The sequence below is a fragment of the Myxocyprinus asiaticus genome, chromosome 27, assembly GCF_019703515.2.
Source record: "Myxocyprinus asiaticus isolate MX2 ecotype Aquarium Trade chromosome 27, UBuf_Myxa_2, whole genome shotgun sequence".
Taxonomy (NCBI): domain Eukaryota; kingdom Metazoa; phylum Chordata; class Actinopteri; order Cypriniformes; family Catostomidae; genus Myxocyprinus; species Myxocyprinus asiaticus.
In genome coordinates, this window is record NC_059370.1 from 33,911,748 (window position 1) to 33,939,506 (window position 27,759).

General features: G+C 35.7%; 1 protein-coding gene across 2 annotated transcripts; it reads right to left on the bottom strand.

The window, feature by feature from the left end:
- Positions 1–350: 350 nt before the first annotated feature.
- shtn3 (shootin 3) lies at positions 351–27,419 on the bottom strand. 2 transcript variants are annotated; one of them, XM_051658294.1, is made up of 17 exons: positions 27,370–27,419; positions 27,167–27,225; positions 25,655–25,715; positions 19,794–19,888; positions 19,389–19,551; positions 19,124–19,221; positions 18,764–18,845; positions 18,173–18,267; positions 14,794–14,940; positions 13,317–13,470; positions 11,695–11,854; positions 11,443–11,513; positions 11,247–11,350; positions 9,040–9,105; positions 6,252–6,372; positions 3,688–3,964; positions 351–2,056 (listed from the first exon to the last, which is right to left on the bottom strand). In XM_051658294.1, the coding sequence occupies exons 1-17, from the start codon at positions 27,398–27,400 to the stop codon at positions 1,912–1,914; spliced, it is 1,929 nt and encodes a 642-aa protein (XP_051514254.1). In that variant the 5' UTR covers positions 27,401–27,419; the 3' UTR covers positions 351–1,911. The 2 variants fall into 2 exon arrangements, with proteins under 2 accessions (XP_051514254.1, XP_051514253.1); XM_051658293.1 differs by having other exon boundaries at positions 27,167–27,228; positions 27,370–27,406.
- Between the last annotated feature and the right edge of the window lie 340 nt (positions 27,420–27,759).

The window sequence follows — 27,759 nt, forward strand, 5'->3', positions numbered from 1 at the left end:
TCCTGTTCCTTTCACACTACTCTTGGCAGTGCACATATACCGGTTCTGTTTCTCACTGGCAGATGCGGTTGCATTACCTGCTGATACCTTCATATATATTTCATTGCACTCTTTGTAATGTTTTGCAATCTCCTTTGTTTAACTGCACTGTTTAACTGGCCTCAAAGTACCTTTTAATTTACCAAAGTAGACTTAGAGAATCTGCTTAAAAAATTAAGCAAGTTTTGAGTATGTTGTTTAACTAAGGTAACAATGTACACTGTTAAATGCAGGTTCAATAATGTGCACATGAATGTATTGTGGGAAGTGGTGTGCTGACATAAACAAGGAAACAAATATTTCAACACAGGGAGAGTTTATACGTTTATTTGTTCAGTTGAGTTTAAAAGGTATGTTGAAGAGGGAGGTTTATTTAAATTCAAATAAAAACAGGTACACTCAGTTTTAAGGTTCAAAACACACTCATTTCAAGATCACAAGTCAGATCAGTCACCTCTCAGATTCATCATACAAAATCAAGCCTACACTCCAATAAGGCTGAGAAGGAAGAAACGGAGCATACATTAAGGCCAAAACACATTCCAGAGGAGGTGAGAAATGAAGGAGCGATTTTAAGTTCATCAACATGTCTCCTATATTAAAAAAGAATATGAATGTGTCACATAAACGTGGGTTGTTTTCCAGTGGGTTTGAAATAAATCTTTTGTGATGAAAGTGTCAAGATGATACGAATTTATCATAAAACATTTCCGATTTGAGATTTTCTGACACATGATGCATAATTCCAACCACAATTCATTCAGCATTTACAGTTATTGGCCATGTCAAATTTGATTGCAGTTGTTCAAAAGCTGATCTGTCACACTTCAGCTTGATATCAAACCAAACCAGTGTGCTGTACTAAAGCTGACGATACAACAGCCACAAAAACAAGACAATTGAGAAGGCCAGAACCCTACTGTATCATTAATATTACCCACATTACCATAACATTAACATGATCCACTTAATAGTGTCAAGAGGAGTCACAAGGCAATTATTTGCTGTTATTAAAGGCAGCCTCATCCTGCACAATATTACAATTTGCTGATAATAATGCAATGGAATTGCTAAATAGTGAGCACAATTCTGATTAAGAAATGCCAAAATGCTCTCTTAGTGCATTCATGCAGTGCAAAGTTTGGAAACAAATGGAAGACATAGGTGGTTAACCCTCCATTATCTGATGGCATATTCATTTAATTTGAAATCCTCAAGAGGTGAGTGTGTCTTAAGAGGTAGAACAGACCACCATTGTTCCTCTTTATGGTATATCCTTGATAAGCAGAAACACTCGCATGGCTTATAATTACATTTTTAGATGAATTTGGATTGTACTGACACTGAATCAAAGACCCTAGTTTATAACAGCAAAGGCGCCATAATGTGAAGTGCAGTGATTGCAGGATTGTTTTGCTGCATTGTGTTAAAGTTTCCTTACTTGCATTTTTAAGGAAATGTGACTCAGTTGTTAAAAATATGAATCCAAGATGAATCCAAAATCACAGCAACTATCATGTAGAATGAATTTGCAAAGTAGAAAAGTGTATGGCATGACAGTCTCAAATATGTAAACACCCTGTTACTTGTAAAGGAGCAAAAGGCAGATACAGTATATTTACAGTGAAAGAAAAAAAAAAAACCTGTCGTCTGGTATGATGTTGCAATGTTTTCTGATTTCACTTGCTCATCTGTTTTAAATGTGTCATTGTTAATTAACTTAGGTTTTCAAAAACCAATTTGCAAATGATGAAATCATCTGTTTGTTTTAATTTACTGTAAAATATGAACTGATTTGTTTTCATTTGGAATAAATACATTTAGAAAGCATGGTTTTGTGCAAATAAAGCAGCTGTGCTTGCAGGGCCTCTGTTAACACTCGGCATCTGTGCTACCGTTTGCTGCATTGGAGCTTTGTGCAGAGGAGCTGATAGTGGTATGCAGGTCATCACTTGCAGCTGTATGGCCAGTCCCATTGGGCCCTGCCCACTTCTCTGGATCTCCATCCTTTACTTCACTGAATATATAAGTACATATAATTGTATTAAATAAATGACCACACACCATAACACTTACAGTGGCCCAAAAAAGTATTTGAAAACATAAATTCAGTGGTGGGTAAGTTACTCAAAAAAGTAATCCACCACAAACTAATAAGTAATAAGATTACTTTACTGATTACTTCATGGAAATGTGATGAAATTACTATTTACTTCTAAGATACTTTCATTGTCACACACCCTTAAACTGTCAAAGAAACGTTAATATACGTACACATGAGCATATTAATGTATATTTTAAATGTATTATACTGTACATAAATAACATTATTTTACAATTATCTGTAACCCAAGTAATTTACTTAAAATGAATTACCTTAAATGAAAGTCAGTAACTGTAATCTGATTACAATAATTTAAAATGTAATGAATGACACTACATTTTGACTAAAAAAGTAATAAGATTATATATATATAAAATTTCTATTAAAGGAATAGTTCACCCAAAAATGAAAATTCTCTCATCATTTACTCACCCTCATGCCATCTCAGATGTGTATGACTTTCTTTCTTCAGCAGAACACAAACAAAGATTTTTAGAAGAATATCTCAGCTCTGTTGGTCCATACAATGCAAGTGAATGGTGATCAGACCTTTGCAGCTCCGAAAATCACATAAAGGAAACAAAGATGCAATCCAGTAGACTCCAGTGGTTAAATCCATATCTTCAGAAGTGATATAATAGGTGTGGGTTAGAAACAGACTTAATCAATCAATATTTAAGTCCTTTTTTTACTCTAATCTCCATTTTCACTTTCACACCTGAAAGTCACATGTGGTGCTTGTTTAGTTTCATTTTCTCATCTGAAAGTGAAAGTTAAAGTGGAAATTTAGAGTAAAAAAGGGACTTAAATATTGCTCTGTTTCTTACACACACCTATTATATCGCTTTTGAGATAATAATTTAAGAGTCATATGGATTACTTTTTCCTTTAAGTAATTTTTTGGAGCTACAAAGGTCTGATCACCATTCACTTACATTGTATGGACCTACAGAGCTGAAATATTCTTCTAAAAATCTTTGTTTGTGTTGTACTGAAAAAAGAAAATACATACATATCTGAGATGGCATGAGGGTGAGTGAATGCTAAGAGAATTTTAATTTTTGGGTGAACTATCCCTTTAACTAAATAGACACAAAGTGATTTTTTGTGGATTTATGAAGTCAATTTCCCCTGAAGTTTACACGGGTGTCCTAGCAGAGAACATTTGACAACCATAAAGTGTCCAAATACTGCTTGCTTCATTGAAATTAAATTAAAACCACACTAACTTCTTTTTGTCAAATGTTTTACTTAAAAACTGTGCATGTGCTATCTTTCTTTATAATAAATATCAGTTGGTTTAATATTTTATACTCTAATGCTAAGACAATAGTACATTTTCAAGTATCTTAAGTGTCTGTATATATGAATGTTGTATGTCATCTTGGATTCTCGAAAAAAGCTAAGAAAGCCATATGGAGTGGTGTTTGGAAAAAAATACATAGTGTGTTTGGCAATAAATTCTTTAGTTTTACTACACTTTGATCAATCTCTTAATTGATATATCTCTGCTGAACAAACAAGTTACGTGATTGTAACCTTACCCTGAACAGCATCCGTTGGTGACAGGCTCAGAAGACTCTTTCTCAAAAAGAGATCTGCAGGCATTGTCTGCCTGACTGGCTCCTTTGGACTCAGTGCCAGAATCAGAGCTTTGTTGGGTCACAGCTGGCTCTCGGCCAGAGTCTGAGCTGGTTCTCGATCCGCGCTCACTGCCTGAGAGAGAGCTGCTGCCCGGCCCTTCTGTGTCTTTGCCTGAGTCAGAACTGTGCCGACCGTTCAGGCTGTTTGATGAGGAGACTTTGCTCAGCTGCCCATCATCTGCAAAGCAACAGATAAATGCACATGATTATTGGCACAAGACATCATGCACTATTAATTTCTCTCTGGAACTTTTGCACTAGCTGTACATGTCCTACTAAACAATTTGTTTTGGAAATAGATATGTTAAAACCTAGGGCACATATACATTAATAATTTTTTGTTTGAAAAGACAAATTTCAGTTTTCTAATGACATCCTTTTCCAAAGCATGCAGTACTAGAAAGTGATTCTGAAAATCACTATTTTCGATGGAGGAAAACGCCTTTCCAGTGTGGATAAGAGGTGCAAACATAGCAAAATCAATGCATTTTCAAACAAAAACTTAATAGTGTGGATGTGGCCTAAAACTTTAGTCCATTTTATAACTTCATAACTTTATAACTTCATCTTTTGCAACTTAATTTACTACCTTTCACTTTACAAATAAGTGGCTATGTTTGGAATAGAATACTAGCTTATTACATAGTTACTGAATACTGCACATTATACATTGTATATTGCCTTCTGTTTAAAAAAAACAAACAAAAAAAAAACAGTAGGTATTATTCCATGATAAATGTTTAACCCTATAACGCATACACTACCAGTCAAATCTTTTGAAACACTTGACTGAAATGTTTCTCATGATCTTAAAAATCTTTTGATCTGAAGGCGTATGCTTAAATGTTTGAAATTAGTTTTGTAGACAAAAATATAATTGTGCCACCATATTAAAAAATTTCATTATTAAACTAAAATGTAATAAACAAAAATAAAAATAAAACAAAGTTTTTGAAATTGATGACTTGGACCAAATAATAAAGAAAAGCAGCCAATAAGCGCCCAGTATAGATGGGAACTCCTTCAATACTGTTTAAAAAGCATCCCAGGGTGATACCTCAAGAAGTTGGTTGAGAAAATGTCTGCAAATTCTAGGCAAAGGGTGACTACTTTGATGATGCTAAAATATAACACAGTTTTGATTTATTTTGGATTTTGTTTAGTCACAACATAATTCCCATAGTTCCATTTATGTTATTCCAGAGTTTTGACGACTTTACTATTATTCTAAAATGTGAAAAAAAATAAAATTTTTAAGTGTTACAAAACATTTGACCGGTAGTGTATGTGGGTCAAAAATGTCCTGGGCGTATAATTTTTGACTATAATTTTAATACCCTTATCCTACATAACCCATATGTGTTTAGTTTACTGTGGTGTTCAATGCATCTAACACTGGTATTACGGTCCACTTGTGGTACATTGATTGTTTTCAATATTCAGTTTGTTATGTAATTAAATATATATTAAATGCCATGCACGTGTTCATATTTATGTGTCATATACAAGTATAGCAAGTTGTCATTTAGCTACTGTTTTTATACAAAGAGCATGATATTACACCCATTACAAGGACAGTCTTCATGGAGCAAAAATGCAGGTTAGATGCCTAGTTTACAATAAGGGCACAATGATAATAGCTCCAGAACCAATTCATAATGTGTTTTTTTTTTTTTCAGTACGCCTCACTGCTCCAAACAACAAATATAGCTACATAGAGTTATATATAAATTATATATGTCATACAGAAATATAGAGTACATAAGGCTGCCTTTTTTCAAGTTCATAACTTTTTTGTAAACATTTGTTTTTAACCTAGTCTATTGTACTTATATGCATGTGTATTTGTTGGTAGGTTGTCGAGACTTCATATTTTACCACCAAACATGGAAATTGCGAATATTTCTGTAAAACAGCCTTTTTTACATTGTCACCCAAAAGTCCTACTTCATTTTCAATGTGTGTGAAACTCTTCAGAACTGAATAAAATATTTAAAAAACATTTTAAAATGTAAATTATAAATAAAATTATTATTACAGTTAATTTTTTCTAAATAAGTAGTTTTATAAAGAATAAGCACCTTGATTTCACCTGGGCCTTTTTCAACCCCCATTTGCACTGAATGGGGGTAAAGTTACATATGCATTCTAGGGTTACAACAGTAGTATGCTATATTGATCTGATCAAATTATGAATAAAAAAAAAGAGATGTTAAAAAATAACAGCTGGTATATTTCCAGTTCAAACTCTTTCAGAAAATGGAAAGTTGAACTAGCAGTAAGCACTGCTGATACAGCACATTATACAGGAATTTCATGCATACAGACAATTCACATATTGTGCACAGTCCTGTATACATTCAGTCCACTGCAGCAATAGCACAGGTAGTAAGGTAGCATGCTTCTCTGAACATAGCCAAAAAAATACTTTCAAAAGAACAGTGTAAGCATAGTATTTGTCTTACCTTCTGTGTCCCGATCACAGGCCTGTTTGCGTCTCCTCCTCAGAATCACTTCCAGTTCACTGTCTTTTTTAGCATGGACTGTTTCCTGGAATCCACGACTGGGACTTTTCTTTACTGTCTCCTGCAGAGTCAGAAAGAGAACAAATTGTTTTCCTTTTACTTCCTAGAGGAACATTTTCTCAAATTAAAATATTTCTTATGAATTTCTAAAAACTGCACTACGTAAGAGTTTTTGGTTAAAAATGAACAAATTGCCATTATTGAGTACATAAACAATCAGTGTTCAAAACAATGTCCTTACCTTACCCCGATACACTACATTAAGCCTATAAAAATTATTTGTATTTTGAGCTGTAGGGTCGGATTTGGCATGAAATTGCTGGCTTATGTCATTCATCCTTGCGTCATTACGTCATGTCCGTAAACACAGAAAAGAAGTACCGGCTGTCACGTGTTCTGGTTCGGGGAGGTACGCTGTTCAGATTAGTCAGTCAAACTCACACAGTTCAGGACAGCATCGCTACAGTCTGGATGGATGTTTATCTGTTATCCGTTTGGCAAAGTTGTTTACCTGCTATAATGCTTGGATATGTTTTCTGGTAGGGTTGTTGAAGCTTATATTGGTTGTCATGCTTTTATGAATCGAACATTACTCATGTGTTAACCGATCGCAATGTATCTACATTGTCTGGTGAAGTTACTATAACATGTTTACTAATATGAATGACTTCTCAAATTGACTTCCTGTAATTGTTATATTGCATATTTAAGCATATTATTTTCATGTTTAATAAAATATGTTTTATCCCCATCATTACTGAATCCTTGTTTTATGTTTTTAGCTTAAGGTTTTATTGTGTGCATTGCATAAACGTACTGTCATAGTATTACTGTTCACTTGCCTTATCAACTGAGACTGTACAATATAATATAAAATAATAAAGTCTTCCATTGCACTCATATCAGTCATATCACGATTTTCACCTCTTAAATTGATAAGTGTAGTACATTACAAACATTAATAGTATACAGTATGAAACACTTGAATAATCATATTAAAATATGCTGGTAACTGGTGGTGGTTTGTTATCAATGTAAAAGTGCTTTGAGTATACTGTCAGAAAGCGCTATACTGGTAAAATTAATTAATTCAAAATATATAAATAAGTGTTTTTTATCTTCATCAAAGCAAGTAATATTTCAGTTTTAAATGTTTAATCGTATAACATAATATCAACATGAAAATAGCACGTTATGACTCTGGCTCTGGGTATCTCCCAGTCAGGATCAAACACAGGCGATGTCCAGGTAAGCTGAAATCGTGAGATTCTTCCGTGCAGAAGAGCAGTGCTGAAACACGACTGACGTAAAATGTCCTTTCGCAAATTGCTAACAATTTAAGTTTCAACCACAGATGTCGCTAGAGAGCAAAAATTTACATAGTGCTGCTTTAAAGGGTTAATTCACCCCAAAATTAAAATTCTTTCTTTATTTGCTCATCATCATGTTATCCAGGTGTGTATGACTTTCTTTCTTCACCAGAACACATTTGAAGAAAAACAGAAAAATATCTTAGCTCAGTAGGTTCTTAAAATGTAAGTGGATGGTGATATGACTTTTGAAGCTCAAAAAATCACAGATAGTCAGCATAAATGTCATCGATACGACTCCAGAGGTTAAATGAATGTCTTCTAAAGTGATATGATTGCTTTTGGTGTGAAAAAAGATCAATATTTAAGTATGTGAAATATTTGTGTTGCCATGTTCCGGACATAATCTCACGTTCTCCTCCTAATTGAGACATCCTGGATAAGCACACAAATGCAACATTGGGAGTAAAGAAACAGATAAATACAGAACTGTACAGCGTTCCTCCTACTAATTTGTAAACAGCACTGCTCTTACGTGTGTCACACATGCCTCAGTTCTCGTGTCTCATGTTCCAACACGACTACGTCACACGCGCATACCATTGCTGACCGTTAATAAAGTACTTAAATATTGATATTTTTCGCACCAAAATCTATCGTGTCACTTTAGAAGACATTAATTTAACCATCGTACGGATGACATTTATACTGACTGTCTGTGATTTTTGGAGCTTCAAATGTCGGATCACCATCCACTTGCATTTTAAGGACCTTCTGAGCTAAGAAATATTTCTAATTTTCTTCAAATGAGTTCTGGTGAAGAATGAAATTCATATACACCTGGGATATCATAAGGGTGAGTAAATGATAAGAGAATTTTAATTTTTTGAGTGAACTACCCCTTTAAATGAAATCAAAATATTAAGAAATAGATAAAATTGTTGACATCTATTAAGACTAGTGCTGTAAAATGAATGTTGATATCATAGCTCATTGAGTTTTTTGAAATATCTGACTTTTTGTCAGCTTTTTGAGATCTCTTTGAAAACTCTAGAGGAAATGTGATATTAATGGGGTTTTTTTCTCAGGAGAAAAATCCGAGAAAGAGAGTATTAAGTAGAAGTCTAGATTTGAGTCAAGGAGAAACAAGTGAGATAATAAAGAGATCTCAATTAGAATTTTTCTCTCCTATGGGCAGTCCCATTTAGCTGTACACATGTTTATTTTTACAACCACTAATGAAAACCATGCTCATCACATTATTATTTTAGTGCACAAACAGATGATGGCATAAATTTCTCAGATCTGTGAGATAGCAAACACTACTGGTGGCAATGTCTGACCTAATAAGTGAGTATCACACCACACATGGGTAGATATTGATTGAATGACATGCAGTTTTTATTCAGAAAACATACCAGAATGCCTTTTAGCTCTTCCATTGCACTCTCTTGCTGCTTTTCCTCTGCTGCTGGGCTCGGCTGCTGTGAAAAAGGAACAAGTTGCATTATAAGATCAATTAATACCAAGATATCATATTGACAAAATATTAACTGATATAGGCCATCCATACATGAAATCATGCCTTTATGGCAGATTTAATAGGATACTATAACAACTATAATATAAACTTTTTTTTTTTCGTTTATTCATCTACATTTTAGACGAGTAATATCTGAAAGAGAAAAACAAAGTATATTATATATATACAGCGTAATGAGAAGCAGGCAGTTTCTAAAATCATGACTATAGGGGAAAGCTATTGATCTGAAATTATACAGCCCCTTTGAACTACAGAATAATCATGGTGGCTTTGGCTCATCAATAACTTAAACAGGATGGATTCCCTCTGTCCCTATGCACTGTCTATGTGCAAAATGCTTTAATGACCTGACCATTCTTCAGGGAGGATGATCAAATGCTGTAAGCCATTTCTAGAGGGTTTCTGTATCAACAAAATGATGCTTAGTTGTAAAACACAAGATTTCCTTTTATTCTAACTGAGCAATATGAGCAGCTTAACACTAGGGCTTATGGAATCATGATCTGATGTGAATTATATTCAAACATTGTTTTTAAAATGTGTGTCATTTGAAAAAAAAAAAAAAACTGAGAAAGCATACCTTTGTGGCAAATCTCTGCAATGATAGCAGGTGACAGTACAGAACAGAGTAAACATTACAAACCATAAACCAGTGTACACAAGGTACATAACATATCAATAACCAAGAAACTTGAGAGTTGTACAGGTCTAGGATGAATTCAGATAGAATTAAATTCAGAATGCCTTTTAGGTTACAAATTAAGTTCCTGAATTTAAAGGGATAGTTTACCCAGGAATGAAAATTCTCTCATCATTTACACACCCTCATGTCATCCCAGATGTGTATGACTTTCTTTCTTCTGCAGAACGCAAACAAACATTTTTAGAAGAATATTTCAGCTCTGTAGGTCCATACAATGCAAGTGAATGGGTGCCACATTTTGAAGCTCCAAAATGCACATAAACAGAGCATAAAATTAATCCATATGACTCCAGTGGTTAAATCCATATCTTATGAAGTGATATGATAGTTGTGGGTGAGAAACAGATCAATATTTAAATCCATTTTTACCATAAATTCTCCTTCCAGTAGGTGGCGATATGCACAAAGAATGCAAATCACCAAAAACAAAAGAAAAGTGTGAAAGTAAAAGTGAAAGTCGAGAGTGATAATAAAAAAGGACTTAAATTGAACTGTTTCTCACCCACACGTATCATATCCCTTCAGAAGATATGAATTTAACCACTAGAGTCTTATGGATTACTTTTATGCTGTGTTTATGTGTATTTTGGAGCTTCAAAAGTTTGGCACCAATTTACTTGCTTTTAATGGACCTACAGTCCAATCTTGGTTTGTGTTCAACAGAAAAAAGAAAGAGATGGAATGAGGGTGAGTAAATGATGAGATAATTTTCATTTTTGGGTGAACTAATCCTTTAAGGAAATAGACAGGATGAAGAAGTGAAATTTAAACTTGAATTTAAGGAAGTAGAATCAAAATGGAATGAAATGTACAGTAATTCATAAAACTGCTGTAAGTTTTGTTTTTAATAAAACATTTTATTTTTCAGTAAGAACTACCTGTAAACATGTTATTATTCACACAAAAATATAGGATATTTCCAAAATCATTATTTAATGTTCACTTTGCAATGCCACATATCGATTTATGTATTTAATTTATTTATATTTTATGTTAAATAATAATAATAATAATAATAACTTTTATAGGTCGGGGTGACCCAAAGTTTTCAAAATGCAGCCAAACATTTCAAGTTATCTGCAAAGTTATCAAATGTCAAGGATGTTTTGTGAAGTCCAGTCAGTGTCTAAGAAGTTGTATTCTACATATTAGGGAATAAAGAGGCATAATAAGTCAAAAATAATAATGATAATGTTTTGCCACTTGTGCTGGACTAATGAAATTCATCTGTTGTGTGACTGTTGAATTTCTTTGAATTGCAATTCAGTAAATTCCTTTTCCCATCCTACATATTCAAATTCCAAATAAACATCATGTGGGGTGAGTCTGAATATTGCAAAAGACGGGTACAGGTTAAAAAAACACTGCATTTAACTCACCTTAGTGTCCTGACCCTTCACAGGCCTGAGAACTACCCCGTGTTTAATTCTCTCCATCATTTCATTGACAGCTTTTACTTTGACATCATCCACTGCTTCATTTGCTGCACCGAGGTGATATTGTATTTGTCAAGTATGGTCAACACAGGGCAGAATAAAATGCACTGTTCTCACTGTACAGAAAAGGGAAAGTCACCTGGGGCTTGCTCTAGTTTCGGTGATCCTTTACCTCCCTTTGAAGATTTCCTCATAATTGCAATTAGAGAGCTACAGAGAGAGAGATGTAATTAGAGGAGTGACAGATGTAGAGATGCTTTGATTTTGAAATAACTACTGGGATACAGACCAATCTCAGTTTTTAAATGGAAAAGAAGACAAAGCCCTTTAACATATGGCTGTATTTAAGGCTGAGGACAGCATAGTTTTGTGCAGTAAAGTGGAGCGTTACCTGAGGGGGTTGCAGCGGGAGGGAGGAGGTGGTGGAGGAGGAGGAGGAGGGGGTGGGGGAGGTGGAGGCGGTTGAGGAAGAGGGGCAGGGGGAGGAGCCGTCCCAGGGGAGGGGCTTGATGCTGAACCACAGCTCTGCCTCCCCTCTTCCAGCTCTTTAACTGTAACAAATGACAAGAGGATGCGAGGATGTTATGTGGCTCACTGCGGTTTGTGTCTAAAGTCTTACAGTTACAGGGATTCATTCACAAGTTTATACCAGCCTATGGCATACTGTATTATCTGAAGGAGTCTAGAATACAGTAGAGCAAGTTCTATAGGTTCTATAAGTTTATATAGGTGCATTAAAGGTTGCAATTAAAATTAAAATGTTTTATTTTGTCATCATTTACTCATATTTATGCTGTTTTAAACCCTTACGCTGTTATTTATTCCATTTAGGACAAAAGGAGAATTTTTTTAAAATCTTCATGCAGCTTTTTTCAATACAATGACCATTCAGACTTTGTCTGTCAAGCTCCAAAAAAAGGACCTAAAACACCATAAGACAACCATAAAAGCACTCCATATGTGTGTGCACTAACATCCAAGCCTTCTAACGCCATACGGTAAATTTATATGAGATACAGACATGAATCTAAGTCGTTATTCACTGAAAATCTACACTGCATGGAGTAAATAACAGAATCTTCATTTTTAGGTTAAAGGAATGTTCCGGGTTCAATACAAGTTAAGCTCAATTGACAGCATTTTAAGCATAATATTGACTACCACAAAATGTTATTTTGACTCGTCCCTCCTTTTCTTTAAAAAAGCAAAAATATGGGTCACAGTGTGGCACTTACACTGGAAGTAAATGGGGGCCAATTCTTTTGTATTAAAATACTCACAGTTTCAAAAGTTTAGCCACAAGACGTAAACAATATGCATGTCAACAAAACCTAAAATCCTAAAACGACTGTAAAAATTACGATTTAAACAATTTTACAGCTCAAATAACACATGAGTTTTAATAGAAGTAATGTAAGTGCTTTTATTAAATTGTAAGCTTCACATTTCTGGTTTTAAACCCTCCAAATTGGCCACATTCACTTTAATTGTCCCCAATCACTTCCATTGTAAGTGCCACACTGTAACCTTGATTTTTGCTTTTTTTAAAGAAAAGGAAGGATGTGTCAAAATTATTTTTTGTTGTAATCAACATTATGCCACAAATGCTGTCGAATGAGCTTAACTTTAACATTAACTTAACATTCCTTTAACTGTTCCTTTAACTCTCAAGTACCGCCCCAGAATGATCTGATTGGTCAATTGTTTAAAAAATATAAAAATATAAAACAATAACATTGATATGCTGAGCTACATGTCACTTTTTAACATGGTGACATAGCATGGGAAGGTTGAAAAAACAGAGATGCTGTACAATGGCCAAAAATATCCATCTGGCACATGTGTAGAAAATTAGTATAAAAAAAAAATTATACTAATGGTTTGCAATAACACGTCTTTTGTTAGTGTCCATACGGTTGAACAGGAATATCATGATCTTGCTACCCTTTGTAGTGTAACATGCTTATCTAATATAAGCTTTGAACGAAACTGTCCCGCACTGCATGGGCTTACCTTTCTTTTTCAAAATGCTGTTTTTCTTTTCTTCCTCTTGCAGTCTTCCCTCTGTCTCTCTCTTTACCTCATCTAATACCTCTAGTTGCCTCTGTAGCTGAACTAACTGCTTATGCAAAGCACATTCATCCAGTTCAGCCTCCAGAGCCTTTAACTGCAGACAAAGGTTAAAAACCCATAAATACCAGTGAAAATTATTATCACACTGTTCTATTTAAATGATTTACTCATATGGAAATCTGTCATTCCTGAACACTCAATAGGATATTCGAGGCACCTTCAAGCAACTTAGTTGTATAGTATATGTTAGCACATTGAGGCATATTAAATAAATTCTTAATTAACGGGTTCACTGGTTCATATAGTCCTGGAGTGTAGTTAGGTAAACTTATCTGGTGTACTGTCCATAACAGAGGGACTCGAGCACAGGTCTGGGCTTGAGCTTTGAGGTGATGGGATGCTAGAAGAATTGTCACCAGTGCAAGAGAAGCAACCACTAATCCTTGGGATATGATTAGCAGGCCTAGATGAACAAACTTCTTCCGAACTTATGTTTGGATCTTCATTATATTGACATTAAAAAAGTCCCGTTCGGTTAAAAATGAATACAGCTATCATTAAAAATTATAGCATACCGTATACTGATTACATGACGTCTGAAGTCAGTATCCATGCTAACTATATTTCAATTGTTTGTCACTCATGACTGTTTATTGACTGATGACGCATCAGTCCTACCAATTCAGCAACACTCAATTCCAAGCGCCGCCAAAAGCAGTTTTACTAATGATGCTGAAATTGGCTGGTCAACCTCAACATTTTGCCACTATATGAACAGAATATTGATCACAACTGATGCTCATCCTATCTGGTCAGCAGAGTTCAGATGTGAAGACCACAAACACTGAGAATGCCCTGTGGTTACAATCATGTAAAAAATGTATCTGATGATGTGGGAGTTCTTTGTTGCAGTCACAGCTAATATATGACTGACAGCTACAGAATGATTCCCGATGTTATTAACAGAGCTGTCAAGCCTCCAGATGTCTCCTCTGAAGCATAGGAATTGTAGTTGGTTTAATATAGTTGTGGTTGTTTTGACAACCTCACAGCCCCATCCTTTGTCATTAAATGTGGTTTGAGAAGTATTTCATGTAACTGCTGATGTTGCACATTTAGAACAGACTTTGCAAAGGAGACCAATGAGAGATTGTGTTGTTTACACCACAGCTCAACATATCTAATATTGCTTAGAATATTTAAGTCTCTGAAAAGAGGTTTAGTCAATTCTATTCAATACCATTGTCTAATCCTATCATGTAATCCAGTATTACCAATAAACCTTATTGCGTCCATGGGATTACAGTTTCACTGTTAATATTTTTGTGAAATGAGCTATAAAACCTGAATCTAACCTCTTGTTTGCTGATATAATATTCAAATAGCTTATTTTTTTGAAGACTCTGAGGCTGCCTACCTTCTCCTGGTGTTGGATTCTCTCTTCTTCTAATGTTTTGGTCACATTGGCCACATCTTCTAATGCTTTGAGCAGCTGAATGCTGGGATCTGTCTGGTGCATTAGAATCGTGCTCTGTCTGTTGGCTTCTTTTTGCTTTACATGCATCTACAGGAGAAAATGAACATGAGATGATCACTTCCATTTTCAGCTGGTTTTCCTTCTCCAGTTGCCAAGGATTAGAAAACAGACTACTATAGCAATGATGGAGAGTTCATAGACTTCAGTCATCAGTCAATACAATTGTTTTTGCCTTTGGATTGGATTGGATTTTGAGGTAACCACGCATTATAAATGCCACTTACAAATACATACAGGTGCATCTCAATAAATTAGAATGTCGTGGAAAAGTTCATTTATTTCAGTAATTCAACTCAAATTGTGAAACTCGTGTATTAAATAAATTCAATGCACACAGACTGAAGTAGTTTAAGTCTTTGGTTCTTTTAATTGTGATGATTTTGGCTCACATTTAACAAAAACCCACCAATTCACTATCTCAAAAAATTAGAATATGGTGACATGCCAATCAGCTAATCAACTCAAAACACCTGCAAAGGTTTCCTGAGCCTTCAAAATGGTCTCTTAGTTTGGTTCACTAAGCTACACAATCATGGGGAAGACTGCTGATCTGACAGTTGTCCAGAAGACAATCATTGACACCCTTCACAAGGAGGGTAAGCCACAAACATTCATCGCCAAAGAAGCTGGCTGTTCACAGAGTGCTGTATCCAAGCATGTTAACAGAAAGTTGAGTGGAAGGAAAAAGTGTGGAAGAAAAAGATGCACAACCAACCGAGAGAACCGCAGCCTTATGAGGATTGTCAAGCAAAATCGATTCAAGAATTTGGGTGAACTTCACAAGGAATGGACTGAGGCTGGGGTCAAGGCATCAAGAGCCACCACACACAGACGTGTCAAGGAATTTGGCTACAGTTGTCGTATTCCTCTTGTTAAGCCACTCCTGAACCACAGACAACGTCAGAGGCGTCTTACCTGGGCTAAGGAGAAGAAGAACTGGACTGTTGCCCAGTGGTCCAAAGTCCTCTTTTCAGATGAGAGCAAGTTTTGTATTTCATTTGGAAACCAAGGTCCTAGAGTCTGGAGGAAGGGTGGAGAAGCTCATAGCCCAAGTTGCTTGAAGTCCAGTGTTAAGTTTCCACTGTCTGTGATGATTTGGGGTGCAATGTCATCTGCTGGTGTTGGTCCATTGTGTTTTTTGAAAACCAAAGTCACTGCACCCGTTTACCAAGAAATTTTGGAGCACTTCATCCTTCCTTCTGCTGACCAGCTTTTTAAAGATGCTGATTTCATTTTCCAGCAGGATTTGGCACCTGCCCACACTGCCAAAAGCACCAAAAGTTGGTTAAATGACCATGGTGTTGGTGCGCTTGACTGGCCAGCAAACTCACCAGACCTGAACCCCAGAGAGAATCTATGGGGTATTGTCAAGAGGAAATTGAGAAACAAGAGACCAAAAAATGCAGATGAGCTGAAGGCCACTGTCAAAGAAATCTGGGCTTCCATACCACCTCAGCAGTGCCACAAACTGATCACCTCCATGCCACGCCGAATTGAGGCAGTAATTAAAGCAAAAGGAGCCCCTACAAAGTATTGAGTACATATACAGTAAATGAACATACTTTCCAGAAGGCCAACAATTCACTAAAAATGTTTTTTTTTTTTTTTTATTGGTCTTATGATGTATTCTAATTTTTTGAGATAGTGAATTGGTGGGTTTTTGTTAAATGTGAGCCAAAATCCTCACAATTAAAAGAACCAAAGACTTAAACTACTTCAGTCTGTGTGCATTGAATTTATTTAATACATGAGTTTCACAATTTGAGTTGAATTACTGAAATAAATGAACTTTTCCACGACATTCTAATTTATTGAGATGCACCTGTAAATTAAAATCTTTTGAAGTCAACATGAATTCCTGTTTGCCATGCACTTTGCTTCTGTAATGTGATGTGTTTCAGAGCAACACATGCTATTCAATGAGAAAGGAATTGATTGTATCATGAAAAGTGGACATTCCATACTAGAATGAAGTCACACCTGAGTTTGCTAAAATAATTGCCTAAAAAGGTAGTTGGTTATTTGTTAAAGTTGGTTACTTGTCAAGAATAGTTCACCCAAAAATGAAACATTTCTCATCATTTACTCATCCTCATGATATCCCAAGTGTGTATGACTTTCTTCACCAGAACACATTTGAAGGAAATTAGGAAAATGTCTTAGCTCAGTAAGTCCTTAAAATGTACATGAATGGAGATTCGACTTTTGAAGCTCCAAAAATCACAGACAGTCGGCATAAACGTCATCCATACAACTCCAGTGGTTAAATTAATATCTTCTAAAGTGACACGATCACTTTTGGTGCGAAAAAGATAAATATTTAAGTACTTTTTTAACTCTAAATCATCACTTCTGGTCAGCAGCGGTATGGCGAGTGAAACATGTGAGAACTGAGAGCAGCGCTGTTTACAACTGAGTAGGGGGAATGCTGTACAGAAGCTTCATTGGTTTTGGTTTAGATAGTATTTGTATTTGTTTCTCTACTCACAATGGTGCGTTTGTGTGCTTATCCTGGATGTCTCAACCGAGAGGAGAACGTAAGATTACGTCCGTAACATGGCAACACGAATACGTCACACGAGAGACCGCGTGATCTCTACTCTCTTGTGAAGCTTACACGATGTGATGGATTATAGTTCAAAAGTACTTAAAAACTGATCTTTTTTCGCACATAAAGCAATCATATTGCTTTAGAAGTCATTAATTTGACCGCTGGAGTCTATGGATGACGTTTATGCTGACTATTTGTGATTTTTGGAGCTTCAAAATTCGAATCACCATCCACTTGCATTTTTAGGACCTACTGAGCTGAAATATTTTACTATTTTCCTTTAAATGTGTTCTGGTGAAGAAAGAAAGTCATACACAACCAGGATATCATGAATGTGAGTAAATGATGAGAGAATTTTAATTTTGGGGGTAAACTACCCCTTTAACATTATTCAATAGCCTGTGTGGCCTAAGTGACATAATCAGAAAAGTAAAACATTTCAGAAGAAGAACATTAGAATTTGATTTAAGATTACGTATATAATCTTCCAAAATAGATCTTACATGTGTCTTTTAATACCAAAATATTTGATTTAGTGTTCACCAATGAATCCATCTCAATAAGACCAGGAGCATGCATTAAGAAAGTTAATTTTGAGATGATCATTTTGACACAGATACTATACAAGAGCACAGTCTGACAGAGTGGAGATCTAATTTTTAACCTGTTTATTAATCTAGTAAATTAACTTGCAAGATATTGCTGTACCTCATGTGCATAGGTCTCTGCTTTCTGCCTGAGACTCTGCTCCAAATCCAGCTGCTCCTTCATGTGTTCATACTCATGAGTGGCCATCATAGATACTAAGGAGACACATAATGTCATCACGTGCATGTTATCATCACCTATGAACAGTTGACTTGACACACTAAACGTAATTGCCTATTTTATAACATGGCTCCTCCAATCACATTCCATTTTCTAAAGAACATTTTAAACCCTCTATGTTAGGAACATGCTCAGCCTAACAGTTCAGCTTTAGTAAATGCTGTATGTGACCTGTCCTAAGTAATGCTGTTTCCAATATTCTACAGTCAGAGTAACAACACAAATTAGCAAATGCTAGCTGGGAGGAGGTCAAAGCAAAGTGCATCACCCTCATCTGGATTTCCTGTGGTGCATCTTATACAGATAATTTAATCAGGGACTTTGACTGGAGGCCGGTAGTGAGTTGGTTGGAGAGGAACATTAATCTTCCTATGAGGCAGATGCACAGATGCTCTGCAGGCCATTTGACAGGATGTCATCATGCTTATGCATTTGAATGGAAGAGTCTGCATTCATAAACTCCATACTCACCCCTGTTGAACCTCTTAATGGTCTTGCTTTGCTGCTCGATGGTTTTATGAAGCTCCTTCATCTCGGCCTGCTCCTTTTCAGTCTATAAATGAGCATGTGGCACATATTATATGAGCTTTTGTTAAACTATCAGCAAAGGAACTCAATTAGCCATTGTCACTTGGATATTCTTTTAGGATCAGCAATGTCGCAGGATACTAAGGCTTCATTACAACTCATTCATTATTGACAAACAGGTTAAAATACTGCAAGACACTTTGTAGTCCAGGCCCCCATCTACAGCTGCAAAGCTTGTTTGAACTCGTTTTTTTTTTTTTTTACACTCTGTCAAAAAGTAAAAAGAGTTGCATTGCAACTCACAAGTGCTGTCAACTCTTCTATCTGTCTCTGCTGCTCTTGAAGCTGACAAGCCAACTGCTTTTTTTCCTCCAGCAAAGAACTCACTGTTTCTTGGAGATCTGTGGAAAAAATCAGAGGTGTTGCAGTGGACGTGCCTCTGTGGTTCCAAGTTGATGACGACAATAAAATAATCTTTTGCAAGGGAAATTGTAATTGCACAAGGGAGTTGACAATTGATCATCAAACAAGGGGATCTATGCTAAAGATAAGATGTTGTGGAATTTACCTTTGACCTGCTGTTTGTACTGAGAAAAGGGGTCAGGGCTGTGATCTTGTTGGTCGGTCTCCTCTTCCAGGGAAATGCAATCAGAAATACTGGGCAGCAGCTCGTCCAGACAGGGTCGTGATGACAGACTCAAATACTTCAGCTTCCTGTTCTCACAGTTCAACTAAGACAGAGCAAAACATGAGAAAATAATATTAACACAACATATAACATCTGTATAACTACCTTGAAAAAATACACAACAATTAAATAATGTTTAGCAATTGAAACCATTCTGTCTCCGGAAATTTTAACGTTTACATTGCTTGATGAAAAATTAAATTAACAGCTGCAAGACGTGAACAAATATTAATGAATAATGAGTTTTTCTGGTACAAGAGGCATATCTTAAGAGTGGGAAAGTACCTTGGTTGCCAGAGCCTCTGCATTTTCCCGGCAAGATTTCTCAATCTCAAGCTGGGTCTGCAATACGTTCACCTCCTCGATCACCATTTGGGAAACTACATAAAATACATTAATGAGAAGATAATTTCACACAAGGTCATTTTTATCGCCCAGTCTTCTCGCAAGAACTTTGTTTTAGTCCTCTACTCAAATCTTCAGACCTTTATGTAAGAGACAAAAGTTTCAAGCATTGAGGCGTATAAAGTATACTGTATAATAACATGCTCATGGCAATAATAGTGGGAGTATAATCATATTTTCCCTCTATATTCTTTATAGTATTTCTTGTCCTGAACATTACAATAACTCCCACAGAGTTCACTGAGGGGTTCTGTCAACTTGAGATGTACAGGAAATATTTGCAAACGTTGCTGTTTAGATTAGTGTATAGCATGTATTTAAAAAAAAAAAAAAAAAAGAAATAATACTGTATGATCCAGCAGGTTTTAAATCTTCACAAAAAGCTAAGCAGAGATGAGGATATACCTGGAAAATGCATGACTAAATTATTTAACAGAATATAAAATAAAGATTATAACAATTACAGCTATATAATATGTAAAAAGTAAAATAGATTTAGATGAGAGTCAGATTTTTGTTTCATAGAGTTATCTGTTACATGTTCACAATGTGGGCCGTTTCCCAAATTTTGGTACCATTCATGCATTGTTGTTTCAAAGCACTGGCACGGTAACTCTAGACACCACACTGGTCTCTCAAATAAAGGACTGGATGTCATTGCAATGCCAGAGCTACTCACATCAAAGTACCTCCTAAACAAGTCACTTAGACTGAGTGTGCTGAACGATTTCCAAAGAAAACATGCATCACAAGCTGCATCTATAAGCACTAAATTTTATTTAGGAAATAAAAATTAATTTGGCAATAATACACATTAAAAGCAGCAGGGTGTTCTATGGAGTGATAAAATCAAATTAATTATTGCTCAATCAAATACAACTTATACACCCTTTAAGAGGTCAAGGGTATCTATGTACAGTATGTAACGGGCCTTAAAGGGAACGTTCACCCAAAAATGAAAATTCTGTCATAATTTACTCACCCTCATTTACTCTGTCTGACTATCTTTCATTCACAGAAAACAAAAGACTTTGGCAGTATTTTAGTCTAAGTCACCATTCACTTTCATTGCATCTTTATATATATACATATATATATATATATATATATATCTCATACAATGAAAGATAAAGGTGATTGAGAGTATCATTCTGCCTAAGAAAGAAAGTAATACGGGTTTAAAACAACATGAGGGTGGGTAAATAATGACATAATTTTCATTTTGGGCCAACTATCCCTATAAAATATTGGTAAATAAATCATTTGTAATTCTGCTTTTCTTGGAAATGAGCAAGGGAGGAAGTTTATATTATGCACTTCTCCATGAAAGGCTGTTGAATTATGCAGGAATGATGCACCTCTCAGCATGCAGTCACAGTGGAGTACATCATCAGCCTGCCCTGAAGCCTCTTCCTGGAATAAATATTCATCCCTATTTTATTTTTATGGGGCAACATACTGCACATTGTGAGAATGGAAAGCAGGACATTGTGAATGCATGACCCCACTATAAACCTTTATTCAAGGAAAGAGATTCTGCTATCACCTCAAAAGATGACATATTTGACACTGCAGATGCTAAACCTGTTAGCTAAAGTCTCCTTGACCTTCTTGAGGAGGTTAATGTTAGAATTTATTTAATCAAATCTGAGCATGATCAAAATTGGGATTTTACACCATAAAAAATGACAAAAATGCATTATGCCACTGATAATTCAAATGCAGCAGGTTTAAGATACCCTATATTCTTAATTTCCTATTAGATATTCAGGGTGGACAGCTCTGCGGCAGTGGGCTGCTCTGCACCAAAACCAATAAGAGAATGACCTGACAGGGAGGTGTCAATATACTGAAAAGAAGTTCACCAGCACTCATCAGCTATCAGAGCTCTCTTTTTGGATCTTCGACCTTTAATGGGGGTCCAAAATACTGCAGGGGGCCCATGGACTGATATATACAGTAATACAGAAATGTGTTGTATAGCCTTTTTAATTAATGGCTGATTGTTTGTTAATGTTATAAATTAAAGTTATTATAGTGCACACAATCTATGATAAAAAATAAACTTTTACTGTATGTGGTTCAGTGTATAGCATTGCATCTATTGTCATGTTCAGTCCTATTATCCATACTGTTTACCATTCTTCAAGCATATCATACACACCAAGTAATAAATACTGTAACCACAACTAGCCTTTGTAAATGTGAGAGTTAAAATGAAAGCAAAATGACCGATTGCTCTAAGCTAAGCAAGACAGCGTTATTCACAAACTGTCAAGTGATGAGTCAGGGCGTGCAAAATTGCACATGCTAACTATGAAAATAAAGCAGGCCAATAAAAGGGGCGTGGCTCCCTCTTGCCTATGCAGATCAGTCCTATCTCATCTGCTCAACTCATTTGGCTTGTAATGAGTGACCGGGGATAGGGCTGTTTCTGGGCTTTCTTCTGTGTGCAGATTCTGGGTCAGCAAGTACGCTGTGCTTAATGCTGCATGAGTAAAATATGGCTCTGCAGAATCAGTCGAACAGCAACAAAAGCTTAAAGTAATGTTGTAGCATCCTGCGCAGTCAGGAAACAGCTGTTTCAAACAAATATTTTGTCTGCCACTTTAACACAGTTTAAAGCTAGTATTAGTCTACAGCACTTCCATCCCAATTTTGATCACAGTGATTAAGCTCTTTTAATAAATCTTAACGGTTCACGTTTAATCGCCCGGCAATTTTGGTTTCAACTCTGTTTCTAATTGTGCCTGTGCTTGCAACCAATAATCTACTCCAAACCAAAGGAGAATCTTTAGACGACATTGTGTAATGCAAACAGCAGAAAAAGGTAGCTTTCCCAATGCAAAAAATATTTTTAATCAGTATTTTTGTCTTGTTTTCCAGCAGAAATATCTAAGCATCCCTTCAAGATACATTTACTTGAGAAGAAAGCTTGCATTAGATATTAAAAATTTTCAGAGAATATATATATTGAATTAAATCCATATTTCTTAACCCATTGCTGACTTTTTTGCTTGTTTGTTTTTTATTTTATTTTTTAGCATAAATATAACAATTTAGCAAGGTTTATGCTTAAACAAGAAAAAGCTATTTTACAATGTTGTAAGAAAAATTATTTTAATTCAGGATATTTATGAAAACAAGTCTTATTGTCTTATGACAACTTTGCTTCTCAAGTAAATGTGTCTTGTTTAAAGGATGTATTTTTACTGGAAAACATGATTCAAAATGGAAATACTGATTAAAAATAATTTTCTGCAGTGCATTTCATCAACATATAAAAATGTCTTTCTAAATGCAAACCTAAATATATGTAAAGCATAAGAATAAATAAGATAAGTAATGGGGCTGACAACTTAATACACTGTCTGTGTTTTAATTTGCATAAGTGCAGAGGGTATTTTTAATGAAGCTCACTCAGGCATCCCAAAGAGGAGGTGGGAGACAGCTGCTTTGCCAGACACAGATCGGGTACCTCCCAGATACTCAACAGCAGTTCCCCTGCAGCAGCCAATCATCAAACAGAACACCAACCAATCATGTGCAACCAGCACAAGACTATTGTCCTGTATGCCAGCAACTAGGCCAAACTACAGTGACATTTGCTGTGTCATGTTAGCCACAGCAAGAAAATAAGCCAATTGTGTGCCATATAGTGTGGTTATTAAATAATGCATTGCCAATCAAACAAAAACAAAACACAGGATTGCAAAAGTCAATTCCTGAAAATATCAATAATTGACAAAGTAAATGTGAAATATCATGATTTTCTTTTTTTTTTTTTTTGAATTTCTGTAAATTAATATGTTTTTTTGAGCAATTCATGATGAAATTACAAAATATGAAATCTAAATGAGCTTAAAAACAGTGACTTTCATTTCAGAAATAATATGGAAGTACATTAGGTGTTTTATATAAACTACAATAGAAGGCTGAAAGGCTTCTATTCATTTTCTAAGGATAAATTATTCATAATTGGACATTTTTAATAATTTAGTGAAATAACAAGACTGAATGCATGAGAGCTGAATGCAGTGTGGTCTACATTGCCTCCCTTGGGAATATCTGACAATTCCAGGACACCAATAAAAAGAACTGCACACATAACCTAAAAGCAGCAAGGATCTTTTTACACTTCAGAAATAAGGTGAAATCAATCTAGAACATAATATGGTTGTTTGAAATACTGTGTTTATGTAGAATGCCAAATCCCACAATACTTTATCACTTAACGTTACACACCAAGAGAGAATTTAGGATGAAGTATATCTCCATTACACTACTTCAGCACTTTCATTCATATTCCATTAAAAAAACTTGCATCTGCATATAAGTTCACTGGGAAACATAATGACTGTACAAAAGTAAGAACACGTTGAATCACAAATAGGAAACACAAAAAAAAAAAAACACATTTAATTGCACTGCTGCAGAGAGATTCTGAGTGAACTTTTCTTACAGCACAAAAACATGCTTTTCCAAAGAAATGTATATATGTCTATATATATATATATATATATATATATATATATATATATATATATATATATATATATATATATAAACATTGAATGTTGAGTTGAATGAGTTCTCATTCTAAAAAAATATTCCACTGTGCAAAAACACATTATTCAAATTGCATCAATTGAATCCTGACTGTGCTAGTCCATCCTAAAAGGTCATATACACTTGTAAAAGGCAGCACTATTTTTGCTCTTGCAGAGCAGAATCAACATTTTCTCACCTGATTCTGTTCCTAAGCCTGGCAGCCGTGTTGTCAGGGTGCTAACAAATAAGTACCTGCGGTTGGGTTTCCTTAAAGTGGAAGCAGTAAGGTCACCTTAACACTAATGCATCTCTATGGTTGGCTCCCAGTAGCCATGGAGACTGAAATACTTGTTCACACCTAGGAATAATGGATCGTTCAGAAGAGCCCCCAGGTAATGTCACGATGATATGGGTGAGGGTGAGGTGACAGTAAATGAGATAAGACAAAACCAAACATCAGTTTAGTGGGATGAGCCAAGTGAGGTCATCTTCACCACTTCGTCTATGTGTAAAAAGTAACGTGCTTAGTTCATGGGGTTAAGTTTGATGGACACCAACTCAAAATTTTACTCACAGACTTTAAAGAAAATAAGAATAAATCAGAAGATTCAAAGAAAATTGTTCAGGAAACTATGATTGTTGAAATACTGTCACTTGAAGTAACTCACTAACTAACTTTAAGGTCTGAACAATCATAACTTACAATGTTTCAGGAGCCAGTATGTTGTATGGACATGAATTTAAAAAAGCTAATTAATTAATATTTACTGTAAACTTTCAAGTTGGCAGCCATGATAACCTTCCTTGTAAAAGTAAGAAATAATAAATCCTATATAGTCAAAATAGTCTCTATAAGACTGCTGCTTTGTCCAGTAGGCCTTTATGAGAAATGATTCACAGGCCTGGAAGACTCAGTCCTGAATCTGGATGTGAGCTGCGGGCCACTAATTAGTTACCTCTGGTCTACACAAAAGATCACAAAATTGGAGAATTTGATGCAGTACCACTAATGACATCCAAGTGTTTATGGTTCACTCCACACATACAAACACAATCTACTCTGCACATTGGAATTATGATCCTTTCTTTCCATGATTATGACTGACATTCATCTCTCAACAACAGAAATCTTTAAAATAGCAGAAGGCAACTTACCATTTTCACCACAGTCAGAATTCTGTTGAACTTACCTCGTTTAATGTGCTTGAGTTGCCTTTCAGCATAATCTCTTTCTGCAGTGAGTCTCTGGCACTAAAGAACAAAACAGGCATTGACAAAAAGGGTAGGTAAAAGTTGGGAAGATGCGGCAAATCACACATTTTAAAGGAAGTGTAATCACCAACAGAAACTTAATGGCACTGATTTCAGACTGATTTGTGTTATAACAAATGTACTGAAAACAACATTTAACATTTCATATTTGCATTCCAACCTGCAAATGACAGAACCAGCAGTATAGTGGTTCTCTTAAAGGAACAGTTCATCCAAAAATAAAAATGGTCATCACTTACTATCCCTAATGTCTTTCTAACCCTGTATTAGTTTCTTTCTTCTGTGAAACTACAAAGAAGAGGTTAGGCAGAATGGCCAAGCTTCTGTTTATTCTGAGAGTGAACGGTGAATTAGTAGTGGTGGCGTAGTGGGCTAAAGCACATAACTTATAATCAGAAGGTTGCTGGTTCAATTCCCACAGCCACCACCATTGTGTCCTTGAGCAAGGCACTTAACTCCAGGTTGCTCCAGGGGGCTTGTCCCTGTAATAAGTGCACTGTAACTTGCTTTGGATAAAAGCATCTGCTAAATGTGAATTATATTGCCAAGCTCTACAAAGTACAAAGAATTATCATAAAGAAAGTGGTGTAATCCGATTTGCGATCGGTCACATCATGACATGTAAAACAAAAACAATAGTGTTTGGCATAGATGATGTCAAACTTGCCATAATGCCACTAAAGTTGCCACTTTTAAACAAATTTACACAAAAATGTAAATTAATATGACAAAAACTTTATTCCGTTTAAGGTGATCATTGCCCTCTGCCATTTTCTTATTCTGTAGATATAAGGGTATGCATGCTGTAAGAGTATGTATGCTAGATTATTCTGCATACAGTATCTATCAGTCTGTCATTCTGGATCTTTATGAGTCCCAAAACTAACATGCTTGTCTTAGGGCCTGCTCTCAAGCAAACTTAAAATATGTTATGCCTAATGAAGACAAGTCGTATGCTGACAACCATTCATTTAATTTCTTTAGACCTATAAAATCAAGTACTTTTATTCTTCTCCTTGTTTTTTACATTGCAAATGCATCTAAACTGTGTTGCTTTGCCTTGACACAATATTTGCAGAACTATACTAGAACTTGACTTTTATTCAGTAATAAGAAATATAGGGAAACAATAGTCTCTTTCAGGCGTGATGTTTCTGAGACCATAGTGGAAGTATAGGCTATCAATGTTAATCTTTAATTTCAGGTAATCACCTAAATGATCTAGTAAAACTATCATGTGATAAAATACAAAAGATGCTGAGACGCTGTCAGATGGGGTGTCAACCTCCGAATAAATGAAAATGCCGGTTAACTCACACAGTCGCATCTTGAACTGCCTCCCCCCCCCCCCCCCCCCAATAAATTGCGTTATTCTAATGCGATCTGAATGCAGTGAAGGTTTATTCTTTCATGCATGCATCATCTCTCACCTCGGCGCTCTGTTCCAGAGCCTCTCCCTCTTCATCTCCACCGGCCTCCATCTCACTCACTGCTTACAATGAACAAGGTGATCATTCATACAGCATTAATTCAATATTTAAAAAAATCATCTTATACATTTTCCCCCCTAAATAAATCGTTGCCATTCTAAATGCTAAGCCAATTGGTAGGGCTAAAATTTTCAGTAGCCTACCAAAGCCGGTAGACAGTGGCCTCGCATCCATCTCCCCTCCTCACGGCAGACTCAGAGATTGTACCACTCGCACTCGGGTAGCTCCAGGAGCTCCCCCTCCTCCTTAGTCAAAGTACCAATCCTACTATGGTGAAGGTCCGGCTCATGAATATTAATTTAGGTACGTGATGTTCGCCCAATAGGCATACCCACCTCATTTGCAAATGAATATTAATTTACGTCACGGTTACGTCTGCTAATTAATCAACCCCGGACTAGGGTTCCTCCATTCATTTCTCCATGACTTTACATGGAGAAATACTGTAAATAATTATTTTGTAACATCCAAGAAAGAGGATGCTCGGATTGACAGACGTCCAAAAAATTATGTAAAATACAATTAACACAAAA

Coding starts and splice junctions, on each gene's coding strand:
- shtn3 (XM_051658293.1), bottom strand. CDS start 27,400: ATGGATGCGAGGCCACTGTCTACCGGCTTTG. Junction 11,514..11,694: donor TCCCGCTGCAACCCCCTCAG/GTAACGCTCCAC, acceptor CTCTCTCTGTAG/CTCTCTAATTGCAATTATGA. Junction 9,106..11,246: donor TGAAGGGTCAGGACACTAAG/GTGAGTTAAATG, acceptor CCTTTTTCACAG/CAGCCGAGCCCAGCAGCAGA.